General features: G+C 37.3%; 2 protein-coding genes across 2 annotated transcripts; both read right to left on the bottom strand.

The window, feature by feature from the left end:
- Positions 1-1,775: 1,775 nt before the first annotated feature.
- LOC114182475 (pentatricopeptide repeat-containing protein At5g46100-like) lies at positions 1,776-4,864 on the bottom strand. The gene is made up of 2 exons (XM_028069352.1): positions 2,677-4,864; positions 1,776-2,429 (listed from the first exon to the last, which is right to left on the bottom strand). The coding sequence occupies exon 1, from the start codon at positions 4,273-4,275 to the stop codon at positions 2,818-2,820; it is 1,458 nt and encodes a 485-aa protein (XP_027925153.1). The 5' UTR covers positions 4,276-4,864; the 3' UTR covers positions 1,776-2,429; positions 2,677-2,817.
- A 9,731-nt stretch (positions 4,865-14,595) lies between these two features.
- On the bottom strand, positions 14,596-21,070 carry LOC114181720. The gene is made up of 3 exons (XM_028068253.1): positions 20,808-21,070; positions 19,781-20,070; positions 14,596-14,902 (listed from the first exon to the last, which is right to left on the bottom strand). Exons 2-3 carry the CDS (start codon positions 20,066-20,068, stop codon positions 14,738-14,740), a joined length of 453 nt encoding a protein of 150 aa, XP_027924054.1. The 5' UTR covers positions 20,069-20,070; positions 20,808-21,070; the 3' UTR covers positions 14,596-14,737.
- Positions 21,071-22,056: the final 986 nt, after the last annotated feature.

Here is a 22,056-nt window from a genome sequence, read left to right as displayed (position 1 = left end):
TAATTCTGACTCAGAATGTTTCTTAATTTTCTTCTCCAACTCCTTTCTAGTCTTTTCTGTTTCTGGATCAACACAAAACCTGGCCTAGACCTGGCAATGCACTACCAAAAAGCTCACTAGAAAACAGCACCAAAGCAGTGCAGCCAAAAATTGTTCAGCAGTTTCAGCAATTTTTTTAAGAACATTTTCAAACACTTAATACTAACTATTTACAACCTAACATGTACACGGAAAAACAAACACAAATGGCTAAATGAATCATGATTTCCCTGGCAATGGCGTCAATGTGTTGAACCCTTTAGTCGTGTTCAGTTTCAGACAAAATTTCAAAAGTTTCCTCAGGGTCAAGCAGGATGTCAATCCAAGGAAACATGATTCAAGTAGTTGTTTGTATAATTCTGTCCAGATTTAAATGCAAATATTGGGGGAAATTAATACAAAGAAATGCAAATGACAATTGAAATAACAAATATTGACCTAAATCAGAAAATAAGTGCAGAAAAGCAAACCAAAAATAGTGCAAAAGATTTATGTGAATGCAGTGACAGGATGCATGATATGGAGAATAAGTAAAATCGCAAAATCAATGTGAGAACGAATTAAATTGAAACATGTAAAAGCATTTAAAAGAACGAGAAACAGTGAGTAACTATGAAAAAAAAGTGTTTGATGAAATGCCTGAATGAAAAGCAGGATTGGACAAAGGTGTTTGATGAAATGCCTGAATGAAAAGCAGGATTGGACAAAGGTGTTTGATGAAATGTCTGAATAAAAGAAAATTGTTAAATAGGTTATGGAAGCAACTGAAACATGTGTAAATTACTACAACAATGTAAGAAATGAATTTAGAACTATAAAACGAAACTAAAACAGAAGATTCAAACCCAAAAGCAATGCAACACTCTAAAACAGTATATGAATGCAGTGAAACATGCAAAACTGGAACCTATACTAGGCATAGTAAAACTGAAACGCAAAACTGGATTCAATGGATCAAACTAGATTGAAACAACAGCAACCACAACTAATTGAAATCTGAAATGCAAAATTAGAATCAAGAACTAGTGCAGAATTTAATTTCTAAAATGGTAAAACTAACCAAACTGTAAAACCTAACTTGCTAACTTGGGAAAAACTAAAATATGAAATGAAAAGTGGAATTAAAGCCCTGAACATGTTTCAAATGATGAAACTAAAGTAAGCCATTGCAGAGATTAGGAACTGATGCAGGGAATGAAATTGGGTATGCTAAGGCAGATTTGGAATGAAAACTGAAATATGGGTAAACAGCATTTAAATACCATGATGAACAATTGATAATTCCGAGATGTAACTTGAATCAGAAAATAGAAACACAAAACGCATAACAAAAACAGCTTGAAGACTAAGTTCTGAATCAAAAACAGACTTAAAAATAAAAAGCAGAAAATGGGTTTGTAAAACAGAAAAGAAGATGAAATGGGTAATTTCTGAAATCAGAGAGACCCAAACACAACCATGGTCATTCAACCTTCATTCTTGACTGCCAAGTACTCATTCTGAACTCTTGGAACAAGAAGATCATTTTAGACCACTTAGAATACAGTTTTCAATCAGAAATTGCAACTAATATAATGCAATGCTGTGAACGCAAATGATTATGTTCTGGGTTTTCTAATTCAGCTTTAACAAAGAGAACTGAAGGCATCGTAAACGAAAACGAAAATGGGAAAAAAATAGTAAAGGATGATTAGCAATGAATAGAACAGTGCAGAAACAAAGAAAGAAAGAAGCAATTGAGAATAACAATTTAACTTGAATTGAATTCAGTTCTGGAACAGCATTACATCTTCAGAAATTTGGAAAATAACCCGTAAGGAACTGGAAAAGTACACGGAACATTGAGAACTAAAAACTAAATTTGTATGTCTGAACTGTGTGTGTTGTATGTCTGAACTGTGGCAGATCAAATCAAAGCCTTATATAGGCTGAAGTGAAAATCCGAATTGGAAAACAATTGGAGAAACTGGTTGCAACAGGTAACAAAAGTAATGATTACACTTGGTTCAACTTAACTACCACTAACTAATACTACAAGTAACTCAATTAGCAGGTCAGCAGGTAAATTGAGTCTTCAAGTTCCTTTATTCAGCTCCAATCCAACAGACCAGCGCATGTGGCGTTACTTGAACTCAAAGTGTTTCTTTCTCTTTGACATGGCAGCAGCAGGTTGCCTGTGTGTTGGTTCAGCAGGTTCCGAGGAAGTCTTCAATTGGCAGCAACAAGTCATTTAACAGGTTCAGCATTTTACAAGTTGTTCTTCAATGATTGCTCAAAACTGCTCAACTCCAATTCTCTGCACCACAGCTGCTGTCAACATCTTCATTCAACTCCAAAGATTCTTCTCAGCTGCATCTCTTTCTTTTTTTCTTTTTTTTTTTCTGAAAATCCTAAAATAAAAAAAAATTCTAACAAAAATCTAACTAAGAATGCCAAATTAACAAAGATTTAGAAAAACTACAACTTATTGAAGGAAAACCAAATCTGTCCTAAAACAAAGAAATAAAAGTAAAAGAAATCCCAAGAAAGTGCAAATGGAGACTTAGCAATGACCAAACCACTTGAGGTGAGTTTTTGTCATCATCTCAAGAAGATCATAAAAAGGATATAATTTATCTCACGACAGGAAATCAATACCTGCAATGGAGTAGTACAAACCCCAGCAAAAAATGGCAGAAGCAAACGTCATTAACTGAACCGCTCAGTATGTAGAGCAACTATTAAGCAAACACTAAATGGAATTACAGCAGCTGGTCATGTAAAATCCAGAATCTTTCTTCATTTTTCAATCAAGCTCAAGTATCTTTTTGATAATTCCATAGACAAGTCCTTTTCAGCTTTCTTCTCGAGATGCGTCCTAATTTTTCTGTATGCTGAAAATTTAGGTTTAAGACCTTTGTCCATCATCTCAGAAAGAACCTTACTGGCAAGCAGCACATTCCCATTCTTCAAATGAAGGGTAGCAAGCAAGCTGTAGTTTGCATTGCTAGAATAGCTAAGCTTATCGGCAGAACCAATCACATACGCATGTGCTTCCTCGTACTTTCCTGATTCAAAATACGACTTTATTATCGCAGCATGAGCTAAAATACTTGGTTCAATACCCTTCAAAGTCATTCTATCAAGAAGCTTCAAAACCAAATCAAACTGACGCCTCTTACAAAAAGTGTTAATAAGAATATCAAAGCTATGCACATCAGTTAAACCATAGTTTTTCTCCATAGCTTCAAGCATTTGCCAAGCTTCATCAATTTTACCACTCTTGCATAGACAGCTGAGTAGCAAATTAAACGTATTTGCATTGATATCACAACCACTTCTCTCCATCTCCTTAATCAAATCTTCTACTCTTTTACAATCACCTCTCTTACACATTATCCTCATTAACACATGATAGTTCTTCACCTTCCTCCCATCTGTTCTTATCACAAACTCAGCCATCTCAAACGATCCTGAAAGACCAAACATTTCTATCAACAACTGAACTCCACAACTTTGATAAACCCCGCCAACCTCAATGAACACGGCCATAATCTTTTTCACACATTCCATACTAGAATCCTTGTCTAAACCTAAATCCAGTAAAAACCCAAAAGCCTTCATTCCCAAAAACACCCTTTTAAGGCTAAATCCACGCAAAACGGGAACCATTGCCTCATAATTCCCCAACAACCCACAGTTATTAACAAACAAGCTACCTATATCCGGATTACAACAAAGATCAGGATCGGAACCTTTAAGCCAATCAAAGAACTGCAATGCTGACACTCTTTCGGTGGCTAATATCTGAAAAATGTCAACAACTAACGCATCAGACAAAGACACGTTCATACTATTCAACTTGGATCCCAAATCATCCCCATCATCACGAATCAGTGCAATGATTTGAGAAACCTGCTCTGAAGTAGCAAGAGGCCTAACCAAGTAAGGAGTACACGTACGCGTACAAAAATGCACGCGAGTGTGAAAGTGCAAATTGAGTTTGAAGCGCGAGTGCCCATTATCAATATTAGAGCGAAAAGTTGAAGAACGCGCAAAAGGGTGATTGGGGGAGCAAAGAGTGGAACACCCAAATGAGAAAAGCAAATAGCTTGACAAGCGGGGAGGAGAAAGAAGGGGTGTGGCTGAACTTGAAGGTGGGGTGTTGGAGCAGAAGAGAAAAAACTGAAAGGTGGAATTACAAGAGGGAGGAATTGAGATGAAACTGAGATTGTTGCGGATGTTTCGAATTGCCATTTGAGAGAGTTTGTTGAAATTAAGGTTTTGGTAACCATTTAGCAGAAATTGGTGATTCTTTTCTGGCTGTTTCTTCTTGCACCTTCCTTCTTTTTTCTGCACCCTTCATAAAACTCATAAATCCCAAATTACCCCTCCTATTGACTACTGCAGCGAGTGCGAGATGAGTCCGCCAATGTTGCTGGATTGTTGGGAGCGTGGGAGGGAGGAGACAACAATGTATAGGAGAGTTTTTGGTTGGTGCCTTCTCCCTGAACCCTCAACCGTTCTCCTCTACATTCAATAGTTACGATTTTTTTTATTGAAAGCAATGAAACCAAAATTTACTATGCTACAGGTCCTCTTTTTTTTTCTTTTTTTTTTTCTGCTTGAGCTTGCACCTCCTAACTTTCCTCCCGTTCTGTTTTTTTCACTCTCTTCGTTTCCTCCGAATATTTTTCTTCACTCCCTCTGGTCATTGTCTCTGATCCAAGCTCTCACCAGTGGTCCCAATGGTCTCTGCTTCAAGGTACTTCAAGCTCCATCTATGCTTCAAGCTGTCTGAGTGGTGGTCCTATTTCATTACTCTTTCAAAGCTTTTCAAAGCTCTTCAAAGCTATTCTCTTCCTGGTTAGTATTCATTCCCATTTTAATCATATTCCCATTGTTGTTATGACTGGAATGTTCTTTGTTATCACTTATATACCTTGAAATATACTATTGTGACAATTGCGGATGTCGACATCACTTCAGAAAATTGTATTGCAGATGTCGACATCTGTTTCGTAATTTTTTTGTTTTTCTAGTATTACGAATGTCGACATCTGCTTCAGAAAATTGTGTTGCGGATGTGAACAACCGTTTCAGACTTTTGAGTTGCGGATGTTGACATCCGTTTCACAATTATATTTGTTTTTTTTTGTATTACGAATGTCGATATCCGCTTCAGACAGTTGCATTGCAAATGTCGACATTCATTTCATTTTTTTTTGGGTATAACGGATGTCGACATCCGCTTCAGACATTTGAGTTGCGGATGTCGACATCCGTTTCATTTTTTTTTTGTTATTACGAATGTTAACATCCGCTTCAGACCTTTGAGTTACGGATGTCGACATCCGTTTCACAATTTTATTTGGTTTTTTTTGGGTATTACGGATGTCGACATCCGCTTCAAACAGTTGTGTTGCAGATGTCGACATTTGTTTCGTATCCTTTTTTTTTTTTGGTATTACGGGACATCCACTTCATACACTCACATCCTCAGATGCAACTCAATACCTAACTTAACCCTTCCTTAATCTTAATTTTGTAGGACCTCCCTCACATATGATATACATATCAAACTTCACCCTCTTTTCAATTTTTCCCCACTTCACTACCTTTTCTCAATTTGTCGCCTTCTTTAATTACTTTCCTTTTTCAAGAAGAGAAAAAAAATCCAAAACTACCATTTTCTTCATCTTCCACATCTACCTCCTCACACTCTTTCTAATCTAATCTTGCACCTCAACCACCAGACACGATTTTTTGACCTTTTTCTGAATAACATGGCTATAGTATTAAGACCCTTTTGAAAATAATTATCTTGGTTTCATGGTGTTGGAGCAGGAATGGGTTTGGCAAGTAAATAAGTAGTTGAAATGAATAGAGTTATTAGTTAAAGAGTTATTGATTTAAAGTTTAAGCATAGTTGATGAGTTCAAATTTTTGCCCTCATTTAATATTTAAATTTGGGGATTTAATTGAATTTTCTGTGCTTAAAGATTGATTTAATTAAGATTTGTGATTATTGGATTTATTGAGTAAGTTTGGTAAAAGTGGCGTAAAAATTGATTTTAGTTGCATAAAATATTATTGGATATTCTAACGTTTGTTAATGCAGCTGGAATTTATTTTTGGTCAATTAATAGTGTGATTTTAAAATATTCAAAGTTACAAAATAAGTCCAAAATCAAGAAATTCTGAAAAAGAATAAATCAGGAGCTAAATGCACCCCCAGATTTTATTTGCACACTCCTCCCTCAAGTGGACCACAAAAACCTGTTCTGCACCCCCAGTTTTCACTAAGTTGCACCCCTCCTACCACTTAAACTCCACTCAACCAGATTATGCCATGTGGCAATCCCCACCTCTTAAAATTAGCCAACCAAAGCAAGCCACGTGGCAACAATCTTTGCACTAACAAGCTGTCCAATGGAAGGCTGCCACGTCATCATCTTCATCTCCCAAAACCCTAACCCTAATTTTCTCCTCTCCTTCCATCACCATGGCAGCCGCCGCCGCCATCTCCTCGCCGGCCACCACTGAAACTCGCCGGAAACAGCAGAAACTCCGCGTCGCACCTTCTCCACACCACAGCAGCAACAATTCCGACCACCGTCTGCAACGCATCGCGAACACACGCCGGAAAACGCTGCTGAAGCGAACGGCCACCGCGAGTTCTTCTTCCTCACGCAGCAGCCATGGAAACTGGCGCGCCACCATCTTCTTCTCGCGTCCAACAGCAGCCTTCACGCACCATCTTCGTCAACGAAAACATGCATCTCGAACAAGCAGCAATGGCAGCCACTGCTTGCAGCAGCACCCACCGTGACCAGCAACGTTTCTGCAACTGTTCGAGCAGCCAAGACGCTGAGAACCGCACCACCGCGCCGTGAATGAGACGCAGCAGCAGCGACGAGCAAACCTCCGTCGAACCATCTCCATAACAGCTGCAGCAGTGCCGCCACGCTCGCCGGAGCAGCCACCACGTCGGAGCACCGCGCCGTCACGAGGGAGGGAGAAGAGTGTGAGAGTGAAACCCTAATTTCTGGAGAGAGAATCTGCACTGCCACGTGTCAGCATCTGATAGGACAGTCAAACTGGTCAACTCTGGTCAACTGGTCAAAGTATGCAGTCAACTCTGGTCAAAACTGCAAATATGGTTAAATGAGAGGGGCAGAATTGGAAATTTGACAGAAATTAAGTTGCTAATTAATTAAATAAAAATAAAAGATTTTAGCAACTGACAGATAAAGCCCAAAGTCCAGTGGAAGCCTATATAAAGAGACTCAAGGGAGCAGAAGGATTGACAATTTACAACTGACGGCTTAAACACTTAGAACTCTCTGGTTTTGGCAGATACCGTCTCCACCACATCTCTCATTCTTTCTTTTATTTTCTTTCCTTCATATCATCATGTATTCCATCAAAGCCATGGAGGGCTAAGCTTTTAGGGTTGATTCCACTGTAATTTCTTAACTGGATTCTGAGGTTAGATGAATTTATATGTTTTGTTATTTTGATTATTGTTGTGGTTTTTGTTTATCTATGTCCTTTGCTTCTTAATTGAATAGAAAATAATGATTTTAAATCTACATGCATGCTAATCATATGAGTTAAAAGGTTTTTAAATTAAATTGAGACTTTACTTTGATTTTGTTTAGAAACTTTCATTTGATTAAATAAGTTTTTGCCAATAATTGAGACTTTAATTTGATTAGAGGTAATTACTTTAACTAAAATTAGTCAAGACTTTACTTTGATTAATTAAGTTTTCTATTTGGTAAAGAAACAAAGGAATAGACATGATTAGGCATAGTAAAATTAATTGAGACTGTACTTTGATTAAATTTACTATGGACAATCTAACAATTCTCACTTTTAATTGAGACTGTAATTTGATTAAAAGTGAGGATGCCAACAAATGAATTGAGTCTTTACATTGATTTATTTGTAAATCAACAACAATAATTAATTTAACAATAATCTCTAGATAACCAATGAAGAATCTTATTTAGAAAAAGCAGTGGAATTGACCTATTTACTATTACTGTGTTTACAATCTTCCGTGTCATTTTCTTTGCATATCAAAACCCCCCTATTTTTATAGTTGCTAGTTTTAATTGCATTTTTGAGAATCAAATATTTGAGATCAATTCCGTATTCGTTGTGAGACGACTCAGGGTTATCTTAACCCTAACTATTTTCTTCACTACAAACTGGCAATACTGAAGTTGCTAAAGTAGTGGTAATTTGATCGCCTAACGACAGCAATATCAATAGTGTAATCAACTAGAATGATAGGTCACCAAAAATGGTGAAGCAAAGTGGGATAATATACATGCCACTAAACTTTGTATTATGTTGTTTCTTTTAAGATCTCCTACCTATATATGCTCGTGTTTATATCTCAACCATTTAAGTTTTTATATCTCTCCTAAACAATATTTTCTTTTATTATAAGTCATTATTATAATTATGGTGATCATCATTTTAGTTATTTGAGTTTCTTGGATTCTCAAGTGGATTTTCAAGTAAATTCTAGTCTGATGTCAGACTTTTCTGCTTTTATTCATGATATATGCGAACAAGATTATACCTCTCACTTTACAACTAATGATATCTTCCCAACACGTGAAGATTTAATTAAGTGGGTTAGAGGGGTTGCTTTTAATCTTGGATTTGTTGTTATTATTCTATGATTAGATAAATATAAGGGTTAAATATTTTTGGTCCCTCAAGTTTCAGTGAAATTTGGAATTAATCCCTCTTTAAAACTTTCGACCAGTTTAGTTCTTCATCTTTAAAAATACGTAAATTTAGTCCTTTTAACCCAATTTTGTTAAGTTTATCTGACATTTCAAGCGCATTTTATGATAGTATTTGAATTGTTTACATCTTTGACTCATTTTCACTTTAATGTTAACTCAAATATTATCATAAAATGCATTTAAAATGTCAAATAAACTTAACAAAATTTGGTAAGAAGGACCAAATCCACGTATTTCTAAAGATGAATGACTAAATTGATATAAAATTTTGAAGAGGGACTAATTCCAAAATTCACTAAAACTTGAGGGACCAAAAACATATTTAACCCTAAATATAATGGACAACCAGGAAGAAAAACCCATGTATTATTAGGTTGTGAAAGAGGTGGAAAAGATAGAAAATACAAATGTGATGCAGAATCGAGTTTATCTGGGACAAGAAAATGTGAGTGTTAAACATAAAATGTGGTTACCATAATCATGATGTCACATCTACTCTAGTTGGTCACCCCTATGCGGGTAGGTTGAAGTCCACTGAACACTCGTTGCTTGTTGGTATGACTAAAAGTCAAGTATAACCTACAAATATACTATTCACTCTCAAAGAAAAAGATGAGTGTAATGTGACAACTATGAAACAAGTATACAATGCAAGATATAGGTATAAACAATCACTAAAAGATTCAAGGACCAAGTTACAACAATTGATGGTGATGTTGGAACGTGATAACTCTAACATCCCTAGGGAATATTACTTAAAAATAAATAATAAAAGAAATAATTACATTAATAGTCATCTCGATAAAAATCCCAACGCGGGAAAAATTAATTTCATGAGCGCACGCGCCAAAACTTATAACATAATCAGTCAAATGTTACAAGTTCCCATTATTCGTGTTTATAATAAAACATAAAGTAATACATATAAGAGAAAATCCTAGCTCTAATCCCATGCTAGCCCTCACTCCGCCATCTGAACATCCTCAGCACCACCTGTATCAACATCTGCTCCCGTGTAACGAATTACAAAATCATCGCCACACACAAACAGAAAGGGTGAGCTGAGAAAATAAAATAACAAGCATATAAAACACAAGATAGATCATATACCCATCTTATTCATTATATATAATTCTTGGCCAAGACCTTAACCCCAAGACTTATCAGTCTTCAAATCATACAATTTGTTAGCCTTGGACTCGGGAACATGATGCTCACACGCACCTGCCCGCTCGTGGTCCTGCCCTATAAAACAACACACACAACTCGTGACCTGGTGCACGGCCGCCTGGCGCACCAGCCAACACCGCCCGGCGAAACAGGCCCAGACCGCCTGGCGGTACCTGCCCATCGCCAGGCGCTAGTGCTCTTCCAGCGCCATTGTTTCTCCAATGCCACCTGGCAGAGCACTCCCTTGCCGCCAGGTGCCACGCGGTGCAGGAGTCTTTCCCAGTGATTCCTATCGCTTGGCGGTATCAACAGACCGCCAGGCGCCATACCAGTAACTTCCTGCTACTGATTTGGCACCCAAAATGGTAAATTTCACAATTCCAGCATGTCCTAGATCGTACAACACAACTGTCTTATCAGAATTTATAAATTCTCCAATCCTACACCTTCCCATGTATAGCCCATGTACCTAACTAAAGGCATTTAGACACTCTATTTCACTCCTCTATCACAGTTAATCATCACTACAATAACAAGGCACGCCATTCACTATCAAATACTGCAGTTTAGGAACATTATCAAATCGCCTCTCATTATACTTATTTCACGCTGCACTACCATGCATCTTATTCCACGCAATCTCACCTAATCACATAACTTATGTTTAAACTCACAAGTTCCCAAACACTTAAAACTTATAACCAATAATTAAAGATATTTAACAACATTTAGGCAGAATTCCAAGCTTTCCATTCCTAATTCACCAACTAATGCTATCCAACTCTCTTCCTTTACTCAACACAACTATCAAGAACTTGTCACGTAATCACCCCATCAACTACTCTCCATTACCATACACACTTACCTATGTGCATTTTTTTCTTACAGTGCCCTTCTTTAAGTTCCAATATCACTCTTAGCCTCTTCCCTCATAACCACCCGAAAACAACATTAAATACGCCACTGTTCCCGTTATCGCCTGGCGGCAAGCTAGTCACCGTTGGGCGGTGTATCAGAACCCAAAGAAACTCCAGGTTGCTGTACTCGTGATATGCCAAGTTATCCAGAATTCAAGCCATACTTCACAGACAATATTACCCAATAAATCTCACCTAATTTACTGTCCCAATTTCTCTTGACGTAATCTCATCAATTTCGTCCACCCTATGAACCCTAATAACTCAACTCGGATTCCACCCATACCAATAATCCAACCCTATCCATGTTAAATTATAAAGGAGTATTCTCAAACTTTACCAGACCCCAATTCTAACCAACTCATACTATCAACGCATACAGTCACAATCATAAATCCCAACGCTCCTGTGCAAAACGCAAACCTAACAGAAAACGCAACACTGTCGCACTGCCTGGCTGACATTCATCCCTGCCAGGCGGTTTAAGCCATCAGGAACCAAATCCACACACAAACTGATGAACCGCCTGGCGGCACATGCATGCCCGCCAGGCGGTTTCTGGGCAGAACCCAGAAAACGCAAAAACAGTACACACCAGGCAGAGAATTCATGCACTTATGATCACACAAGACATAATAAGGTGAATACGAATAATAGCACGCGAAGCAACTCCCCTTACCTCTTATCCTCGCTCCAAACCCGAATTGGTGAGTGTGCTTTGAAGCAAAACCTCCTCCTCTCTTGATTTGCACCCGTCACACCGTTCTTCCTCTCCAACTCCTCTCTGCAATACGCCCACACCAGCTGCTCTCCACCCAACGCTCACACTCCTGTCTCAATACCCCTCCTCTTGCTAATTCTCTTCCTTTTCTTTACTCACTACCTTTCTAATTACCCCTTTTTACCACTAAACGGAAATTTAAATAAAATAAAGCTTAATGGTTAATTAAGTCCCCTCACATGATGCATCCAGCCCTTTGAATTACCTATTCATTGGCTGCTAGGGTTCTTAAACCCCTTCATATTCATGTTAACGAAATTTTGGCAAAAAGAAAAATGGGTTAGTTCTCAACAAGGTTTGAACCCACACTCATGCACATACCCCAACCAAGGCCAAACCATTCAACCAACACATGTTTCATGATGACTCCTACAATTCTAAGGATTTATCATCATCCCCACGCATTCAATATATAAACACACAAAAACGCATAATTTAAATAACACCCAAGTGGCACACATAGGACTCGAACCCAAGTCCTCACACACAATTAAAGTACTCTCAACCACTTGAGCTAGTACTTTTCCACGTCATAGTTCTTCACATTTATTACTTTAAATGTTCTCATTACCCATCCTATTTAAATAATTAATTAAATAACTTTTTAATTTTCCCGGGTCTTACAATAACTATATCCATTTTAGTATATGTATTGATGAATCTGAGGTGGTTAGCGATCTGTTTTGGACCCATGCTGATGCTGTGAAGTTGTTAAATTCATTCAATATTGTGTTCTTAATGGATAGTACTTACAAAACCAACAAATATCGGTTGTCATTGCTTGAGATTGTTGGTGGACGTCAACAAGATTAACTTTCTCAGCCGCGTTTGCATTTTCATCAAGTGAAAATCAAAATAATTTCACTTAGGTTCTTGAGAGGGTAAGAGGTTTGTTTATGACGTTCGAGGATGGTCCACAAGTCATTGTAACTGACAGGGATCTGACTTTAATGAATGTTATTGGCATTGTGTTCCCTGAGTGTTATCATCTTCTATGTCATTCCATATTCAGAAAAATATGCATGCAAAGTGCAAAATGTTAGTGAATTTTATTGATGCATGGGATGTTGTGCTGCAAGCATGAGAGAATGTTATGGACTGTGAAGATGAGTTTAAGTTTAACGATTGTGTTAATCATCTTCAGCTTGTTTGCCAGTCATGACCTCTATTCTTTGAATATGTTAATGACTCGTGGATCATTCCTTATAAGAAATACTTTGTGAAGGCATGACGAACAAGTTTGCATTTAGGGAATACAACATCAAACAGATATGTTTGCATCTTATTTATTCATTTTTTTATTAATGGTTTATATGATTCCATGTATAAATTGTATTAGGGTTGAGTCTGCTCACTAGAGCCTCAAGAAAGTTCTTGGAAGTAGTATGGAGACCTTTGTTCGTGTTGGGATGAAATTCACAACGTTATTATCTTGCAACATAACGAAATAAAGGCGTCTTTTGAAAGAAGTCTTAATCTTATGAGTGACTCTTACAAGGCATTGAGTTATAAAGATTAGTGGTATATGTTTCTAGAATTTGCCTTAGAACTCCTTGCTCCAGAGTTAGAAAGAGTTAAGAAAATTGGATTCGATACTAGTCGTTGTGCTGCATTCTTGAGACAAACTTATGGTCTTCCATATGCTTGTGAATTAGCACGATATGACCCTAAGATGATTCCTCTCAAGAAATTCATGTCATGTGGACTAGGTTGAGCTTCTCAAATATGTTCTCTTCACAACCTGAAGGCCAATTATCTATTCAAGAGCTTGATCTTGGTGCTTAATCATTTTCAAAGAAGTTGACATTGCAGGAAAAGTGACCATCAAATAAAAATTACTTGACATAGTTTGCCCTTCGATGACATCGATGTTGCCGCCCGAGTAAAATTAAGACGAAGGGTGCACCTAAAGTCATCGATCAAAGAAGTCAACCAAACGTGATCCCTTATATTTTGAGCATGTTGACGCCTTCATTGAGTCATCAGACAAGACACATGTGTTGCAAAAACAGAAAACAAGTTGAAGGCCAAAGGTGTAATTCAAGAAAAGAAAATGCCCATGCTAGAACAGTTCAATCCTATTTTTCAGCCTTACATAATGGATGTTGTGGATGTAGTGGTTGATGGTCATTGTGGGTATAGATGCATTGCTCATTGTTGGGTATGGTGAGGAGTCATGGCCTCTAATCAGACATGATTTGTACAAAGAACTTAGTCAATGGCAGATGAATATGCAACATTAGTTGAGGCTATGATCGTCTGAAGAACTAAGAAAGTCTTTGCTAGTTCATTCACCATCAGGGTATGACTTCTATACACTAATGTTAAAACTTATTTATTAATTTTTTATGATTTTGTTTGATTATAATCTAATTAATTATAAAGGCTAATCGAGACAAGTGGATGACTATACCGGACATGGGGTATGCGATTGCTAATCGATATAATGTAATCCTCGTGTGCTTGTCGATTCAGAATTTGACGATATTCCACTTCATACATCCCACCTATACGCAAAGTCAACATCGACTAATTTGTATCGGACATGTTTATGGTTCTCATTTTGTGTAGCTATAGTTCTTTCTTTTTTTTTTCAAAGCACTTAATTTCTTTATTGACTAATTACATATTTATAGGTTCGTCTACAAGAAGGTTGTCCATTACCAATGGTGGATATCATATCATCTAGCAATTGTTACCCAAAGGCAAAGGCATGGGCATCATTTTATAGAAATAAAATGCATGCATTTGTAGAATTACACGGAGTGGATCGTAGTTATGTAGATGTTATGGAAGACTGATATTTGTTAATTGTATTAAATATTTGACTATTGTAGTTTGTTTTAGGAAATTTCATATTGTAATGTACTTTTAAAAAGTACGTTTGTAATTATTTTTCTAATATATAAAATACTAACTCCTCTGGCCAAGGGACAAATGTATTTTGACCTTACTGCTAACAAAATAGACGTTTGGATTAATAATCATATATGGAATTACTTAATATAAAATCCAATAAAAATGTAAGTTCTAACATCAAATACAAATATAAGGTAAATTTACTATCCAGATGTAGATGGTCATCGTCCTCGAACACTACGTCCTCCTCTAGTCTCTTCCTCTTCTGTTGCATCACGAGCTATCTGTAATAACTCATGCGTACAATCCCAAGCAATTGTGCCCTCACTAACATCTCTGCAATCTATCATCTGTTGAAGATCACTGACAATGCATTTCATGGCACTCTGCGATAATACCAACATAATGTTAAATATTTAAGTTATTAATAGTATGAACAAATAAATTTCTAACATACCAATAAACCAGAAGATGATGACTGTAAGACCTGAGAAAATTAAATAGTTAATTAAATAATTATTTAATAAATGCGGGTAATGGATGCCTTTAAGGCATTTAATGCGGAATGCTTTGGTGTGAAAAAGTACTAGCTCAAATGGTTGAGAGTACTTAGCTATGTTGAAAGGACTTGGGTTCAAGTCCTATGTATGCTAATTATCCGATGTTTGTTTTATTACTATTTTTTTTATATAACATGTGAGAGCAAAGTAGGTGATAATGTAATACTATATCTGTGCTTATTATCATAAAGTGTTAATTGGGTTGTTGGTTGTGGTTTGACCTTGTATTATGAGGGTATGGGTTCGAATCTTGGTAACCCAACTTTAATTCTCTTTTTGCTAAATAATGGATTATGGTATGAATGTGGAAGGGTGGAGGAAACCTAGTAGAAGAGGCAGCCAAAGGGGCTGAAAAATCATTAAATCATGGGCCTTGAATAACAAATAAATCACCATTAAGTTAAGTTTTTCGTTTTGTCACTTAAACCTACTAGTAGGATGTCTATATAAGGTGAAATTGAGGTGAGAGGAAGGGTTTTGGCAGCTATATTTTGGTATAGGCAGAGGGGTGCGAAAATCTGGAGAGAACCGTGGGTGTTAGGGCAATTGAGAGCTGAATTGAGAAAAGCCAAAGAGGGAGCATTGGTACTTTAGGGGAAGAGGCACAATTCCAATTAAAAACCACGAAAATTCCAAGTTAGGGGAGCTCCTCTGTGTGAGAAATTATTGTGATTGTATTGATTCTATTACTGCAGTGTTAAGCATGATTATATGTCTCTTTGTCATCAAATTTACATGCTTTCTGTGATTGGATTGAACCTTGGCTGATGTACGGGCATATCATTCTTGTATGCGCATATTGGAAATAATGGAGTTTTGGGTATTATATGTGACTATGATTCAATTGCATTCGTTTGGGATCAAATTTTGGGGTCCAAAATAGGTTCATACTTTTGGAACGATAAAGGGGATTGAATGTCAATTTTGGAAAGGGGTGTTGGCATAGTTTGGGTGTTTGCGTGCGTGTAACAGTGAACCAGACTGATAATCTCACTCAGGCGAGAGGCGAGCCAGGCTCGCCTAAGCGAGAGTTGCAGAGTCGAAAGTTGTGTTTTCTGCACGAACTACTCGCTCAAGCGGAGTGTCAAGGTTTTGGGCGACCTATTAACTCGCTTAGACGAATACCTCTCGCCTAAGCGAGAAATTGAGGGTGTGAGATTTTGTTTTGGGGCCCTCGTGCAGGCAAGGGGGATGATGTTTGGGCGACACGGTTTCGCCCAGGCGAGAGGCTCCCGCTTAAGCAAGACCTCGCGTTTTAACTTGGTGTTGTGGTAACTTGCCGCCTAGGTGAGAGTTTGGGTTTTAGACGAAGGGCGATCTCGCCCAGGCGAGGAGAGACTCGCTTAAGCGAGACCTCGCAGGTAAACCAGTTTAGCACGCTCGCTCAGGCAAGGAAGCTTAGCCTAAGCGAGACAGGCCTGGTCGCTTAAGCTAAGGCTTCTAGCCCAAACGTGTTTAGTGCAGTTTGTGTGTGTTGTTTGTACGCACTGATGAAACGTGGATCAGGAGATGCTGTGCCATGAGCGGGTAGGTTCATGGATGGTGTTTAACATGTGATGGTATGAGCGGGGAGATTCATACTCAATTACTCTCCTGTGGGGATACGAGCGAGGTAGGTTCGTATGTTCTGTGCTCACAGTTGAAAGATGTTGCGTGCGAGGAGGTACGTAGCTGGTGGATCACATGTGTTGGAATACGGGCGGGCAGGTCCGTAGAGTAGGACTATGAGCGGGGAGGTTCGTAAAGACAGGACCACGAGCGGGCAGGTTTGTGTGAGCATCATGAATCCTAAGTCCATGGCTAATTTTGCTGAGTAAATTGGAGGTTTTAAGAGTCGTGGGGGTACCAAGGATGTGAATAGGGTCAAATGCTGAGAATGTAATTGGGTGTTTATGTTTTATATTATGTATTTAATATATGTTTATATTCTTTTGAGCTCACCCTTTCTGTTTGTGAATGACAATGATCGTGTAATTTGTTACACGGGAGCAGATCGTGTTACAGGTGATGCCGAGGGTGCTAAGGAGACAAAGTGAGGGCTAGTTGGGATAGAGCTAGGACTTTATTAGTGTTTCTATAGTGTTATTGGAACTTGTAAAAACTTTAGATTTAATTACTTTTAAAATTTTGTCGCATTAAATCTTAAACTTATGTAGTTTTCGAGTATGAGACTTAATAAGATTGTGACGCTTGTTTTCTTTATATATTTATTTAATATAAATCAAGTAATATTCACTAGGGATGTTACAATGACTCTAATGTCCTCTGATGATGAAGGATTGACCCCAACCAAGGATGGAGGCACATGCTTAAGAAGACTAAGCATGTTTAGAAAGGAAGTTCACTAATCCTTCATCCCTTTCATTTGTGTTTGTTATTTTTGATTCCCTAAGTTGACTTAGTTGAATCAACTTTAGTTGACTTGTTGACCTTTGACTAGGTTTGACTTGTTGACTATAGTTGACTTGACTTAAGCCAACATGCTAATCTATGCTTATTTGCTTTGTAGGTTAATTAGGAGTAAGAAAGCAATGTTAGGTGGCGCATGGTGATTGGGGAGCATAAATGATGTGGAGGAGAGAGTAAAGCAAAGGCATAAAGCATAAAGTAAAAGGCATGAAGCAAGTGTACCTATGTACCTTTGGTCTCCTTTGTTTTTAGCACACTTTGACCCCTTTTTGGAGACATATGAGACACATTCTTTGTCTCCTTTTGTGCTAGAACGAAATTAGTCTTGCACACACCATACTTGGCTCTTTTGTCTCTCATTTTTGTAACCTTATTTGACCTAGTTTCTAGAAGCTAGGGTTAGGTTTTTGTAGAGACATCCTTAAGTATCTTTTATTTGCTTAGAGGCCCCTAAACTCTTCTATATAAGGGGTGCTCCTAGACATGTAAAAGGGTTGAACATTTTGAAGTAAAAACACTCTTGTGTCTCAACCATTTGTGAGAGTTTCCTCCCTTGGGAGTGAATACTTTTAAGCCTTATCTTGCATAGCAAGTGGCGGCACACATCCACTCATCTTCAAGGTTGCCATGGCTTCTAGCCTAGCCTTGTAGTGGCATGCTTCTCACATTTTTACCATTTCTTTCCTTTCCATTTTATGTTTTCTTCTTCCTTTAATTGTTCTTTGTTTTCTATGGTTTATTTGCTTTCCATTTCCTTTTTGTTTTGAATCAATCCATCATCTTCTTCTCTTGAGCTTTGTGAAAGGAACCTTCACATCTAGATTGCTTGCTATCTTAATGTCCAGTGGGGATTTCGCTTAGCTTTCTTAATCAACTCACACCATATTCAATAATCTTAAAAAGGAACAAGATAATCCTTCATCATCTAAACTGGCATGTCATCTAGCAAATTTCGATGAAGTCAGGGCGTAACCACAAGGCTGGGTTGCTCGTCCTTAATTCCGCGTACAATGTAGGGATGGGAGACCCTCCTAAACCACTACAAATATCCATCCACACATGAAAATGGAGCTGGCGTAGGGACCACCTGAACTACGACAAATTGGTTGTAGCGTCTCCACCGATCATCAATAGTAGCAAAGCCCACCATAGAAAGGAAATTTGGCGGTCGTGGAATAGGCTGCATAAACCCAAATTGTCGTAACACATGTTCCGACAGATGACGGTGAACAAGGATACCAAGCTTGAGGAAGCCAGAAAACATGGCAGATACAACAAGTGGTCTACCAGCTCTATGTGTTCCATATGGGCACCAAATTACTCCATCATATGTTAAAACATCCAACTGGACTCTAATATCAGCTATAGTGGAAGTAACGCATCCAGTGGCATAACGTGTTGCACGAGGTTCAGTCTCTACATATGTATCACGTAACTACTTCCTTCCCAATGCAGGGAAGTGCTCGTATATCCAATTCTATATCAAATAGCATTTCATTTAACTATTGTGATATAAAAGAATAAGTAAAATATTCAAATAAATGTAATATAAGTGGGTACATGTAAAAGAGGTAGATATCTAGCTAATTGCTTTGTATTTGCAAAGCTAGCATGTCTTAACGGCTCATAAAAATAGACAAGAGCAGCAACTCCCCAAGCATATTTACGGCATGTAGGGAGATCTCTAATCAGCTCCAAGTAATAGGTCCGAACAAAAATGACGCTTTTATTAGCAAATATGGTGCACCCTACAAGGTGCAAAAGATATGCACGTGCATCAAACTCCCATAGCTCGTTATCACAACAACTCTTATAGAGGTCTCTCAGCCAACTAAGTCTAACCTGTGCACCCCGACAATGATTTAACTCATCGGAAGCCATAGCCCGATCAATACCAAGAAGTGTCATCATAATCTGAATTGAATCTTCATATTCAAGATTTTTAGTTGAACAAAACTCTCCGGTGATGGGAAGATGAAGGAGCGACCACATGTCATCTAAAGAGATAGTCATCTCACCAATTGGTAGATGAAAACTATTAGTCTCAGGATGCCATCTCTCCACGAAACCCAAGATTAACCCAGTATCGGGATAATCATATAAAATATCGCACAGAGGTGATAATCCAAAATTTACAACAAAAGGGAGAACAGAAGGGTGAGGACGTCCAAATCTTTTCACTTTTTTAATATGGGAGACTAGTTTCACAACTCAATCCTAAGAAAAAAGAAACATAAAACAATAAAAATACATAACAATAATAAAATAAAACATTTATAAAAACTTCTTACTAACTTGACCCTCCCATATGATACGTGCAACATGATTCTGGTACCGAGTCAATAAAGATGTATCAGAGGGACCACCTGAAAATCCTGCACCATCATTACCAATCCCCTGCTCCTCGTCCTGAGCAACATTGGAAGCCTCATGCTGAACAACATCATCCTCAACAACATCAGCCTCGTGCTGACCCCTTTTACCAGTTGAAGCGGTCGGTCTCCTTTGTGCAGCACCTTGTGCAGAACTCTTGCGTGCATCATGTGAACCGCGTCTAGATAAATTACCTCGTGTCCTAACCATATCTATAATTGAAAGTTTCAAATTTTCAGTAACAAAAAATATAACAACACGTAAGCAAACATAAATCACCAAGAAACAAGAATATCTCTCAAATTCAAATTTTAAAATTTCCAGCATTCCACTCATAACAATCACGATCCAATGATCCAGAAATTAATTGCAATTTAAGATTCCATAATGTTATCTATGATACAAAAAAAAACTCACTATGCATAAAAAATTTCAAAAAAATGTAAAAAGACTGAAACTTAAGAAAAAAAATGGAAACAAATGTCAACATCCACAATTGAAAACTCTCAAGCAGATGTCGACATCCGCAATGCACCAAAACAAAAAAAGAACCCTGAAACGGATATCGACATTCGCAATTGAAAACTCTGAAGCGGATGTCGACATCCACAACGCACCAAAATGAAAGAAAACCTGAACGGATGTCGACATCCGAAATTGAAAACTTTGAAGTGGATGTCGACATTCACAATGCACCAAAACAAAAAAAAAATTGAAACGAATGTCGACATCCGCAAGTCAATGGGTTGAAACGGATCTCGACATCCGTAATGGCAAACTGAATTGAAAAATAAAATGGGTCTTCAAATTAAATGGGTTGTGGATTAAAGTGATTAAAAGATGGATATATGGCACATATTGCAGACAACCGCGTTTAGGTTCATGAACCAGGTTCATCATTCACGAAAAATAAAAAAAAATATGAATCAATGGTTGAGAAAAACTTAACTGGATTTGATGCCAATGGAGTGTGGATGAAATGTGGACGGAACTGCTTGTTGCTGGTTGTTGGTGCTCAGATCTACTCCAATACAAAAGGAAACGGCAAAGAATGGATGAGAATAATTTTAAATGGAATCCGCCGCACTATTAGGTCAAATTCACGTGGAAAAGGAGATTCTTTTTTGGGGGTGCAAGGCTCCAGGAAAAGCATATTCTCTTTGGGGTGCAGGGTTGTAGGGGTGTATGGGTTTTACTGATTTTTCTCTTTCTTCGTTACCTTTTTACTATGGGCAAAGCTGAAATTAAATAAAGTGTTAGAGGTATAAGAGAAAGGGTTGGGGTGTAGGGAGAAGCCCTTTTTTGGTTTTTCTTTTGGAGATCTTTTGGGTTTGTGTTTTTTTATATTTTCACATAATTTGGATTATAATTAACCAACAAAAATATATGAGCTGTCATGTTCGTTTTTTTAATTTTTATAAAAATTTAAATTAAGATTAATAAAAATATGTAATTAATTTTTAAAATAATTCTTAAATGTAAAATTAAAATAATAAAATATATATAAAAGAAACTTTTAAAATCACAAAAAAAAATTAAATTTAGATATATTATTTATAAAATAATTAAGAATAAAATTAAAATAATGAGGTGTGGATACAAGAAAGTATTTTTTTTATATATTATTATAAATAGTATGGATTCTACATTTTAAAATATAAATATTTAAAAAGAAATTCAAGAATAGATTGCATAACATTTCCATATCCGAAATATTTTTCTAACTATGAACCTGAAATGTTAACAAAAAAACGTATATATGACCTTACGAAAACTAACTAACACCTCTGGAAACTCACATTTAACTATGCCTACCTCTCCAAACACGACAACAGCATGAATGCGGCTCCAGTCACTGGCTAAAGGTTCAATAGTGCGAGGAACAACTGTGGTAGAGAAGAAGAAAACAATTAGGGTTTATTTAAATTATGGAGGGTTATAAATTGCACTTACTCTCAAAACACTAATTTACTATTCCAAAATAAAAGTTTTTTTGTTTTAGGTCATGATTTTTCCATTTTGGGTCAATGATGATTGGGCCCAAGATTTTGCAACTTTCCTCCGCTTCCTGCACCCATTTTTTTTTCCTGCAGTCCAATAAAAGCAGTAGTTCCCAAATCACCTCTCAATAAAATTATAATAAAAATATCTACATCTCTTACATTTCTTAATTTTTTTTATTGATGGATTGAATGTTC

The sequence above is a fragment of the Vigna unguiculata genome, chromosome 4 (genome assembly GCF_004118075.2).
Source record: "Vigna unguiculata cultivar IT97K-499-35 chromosome 4, ASM411807v1, whole genome shotgun sequence".
NCBI lineage: Eukaryota > Viridiplantae > Streptophyta > Magnoliopsida > Fabales > Fabaceae > Vigna > Vigna unguiculata.
Note: the sequence above shows the minus strand (reverse complement) of the source record. Positions and strands in the feature narration are given on the sequence as shown.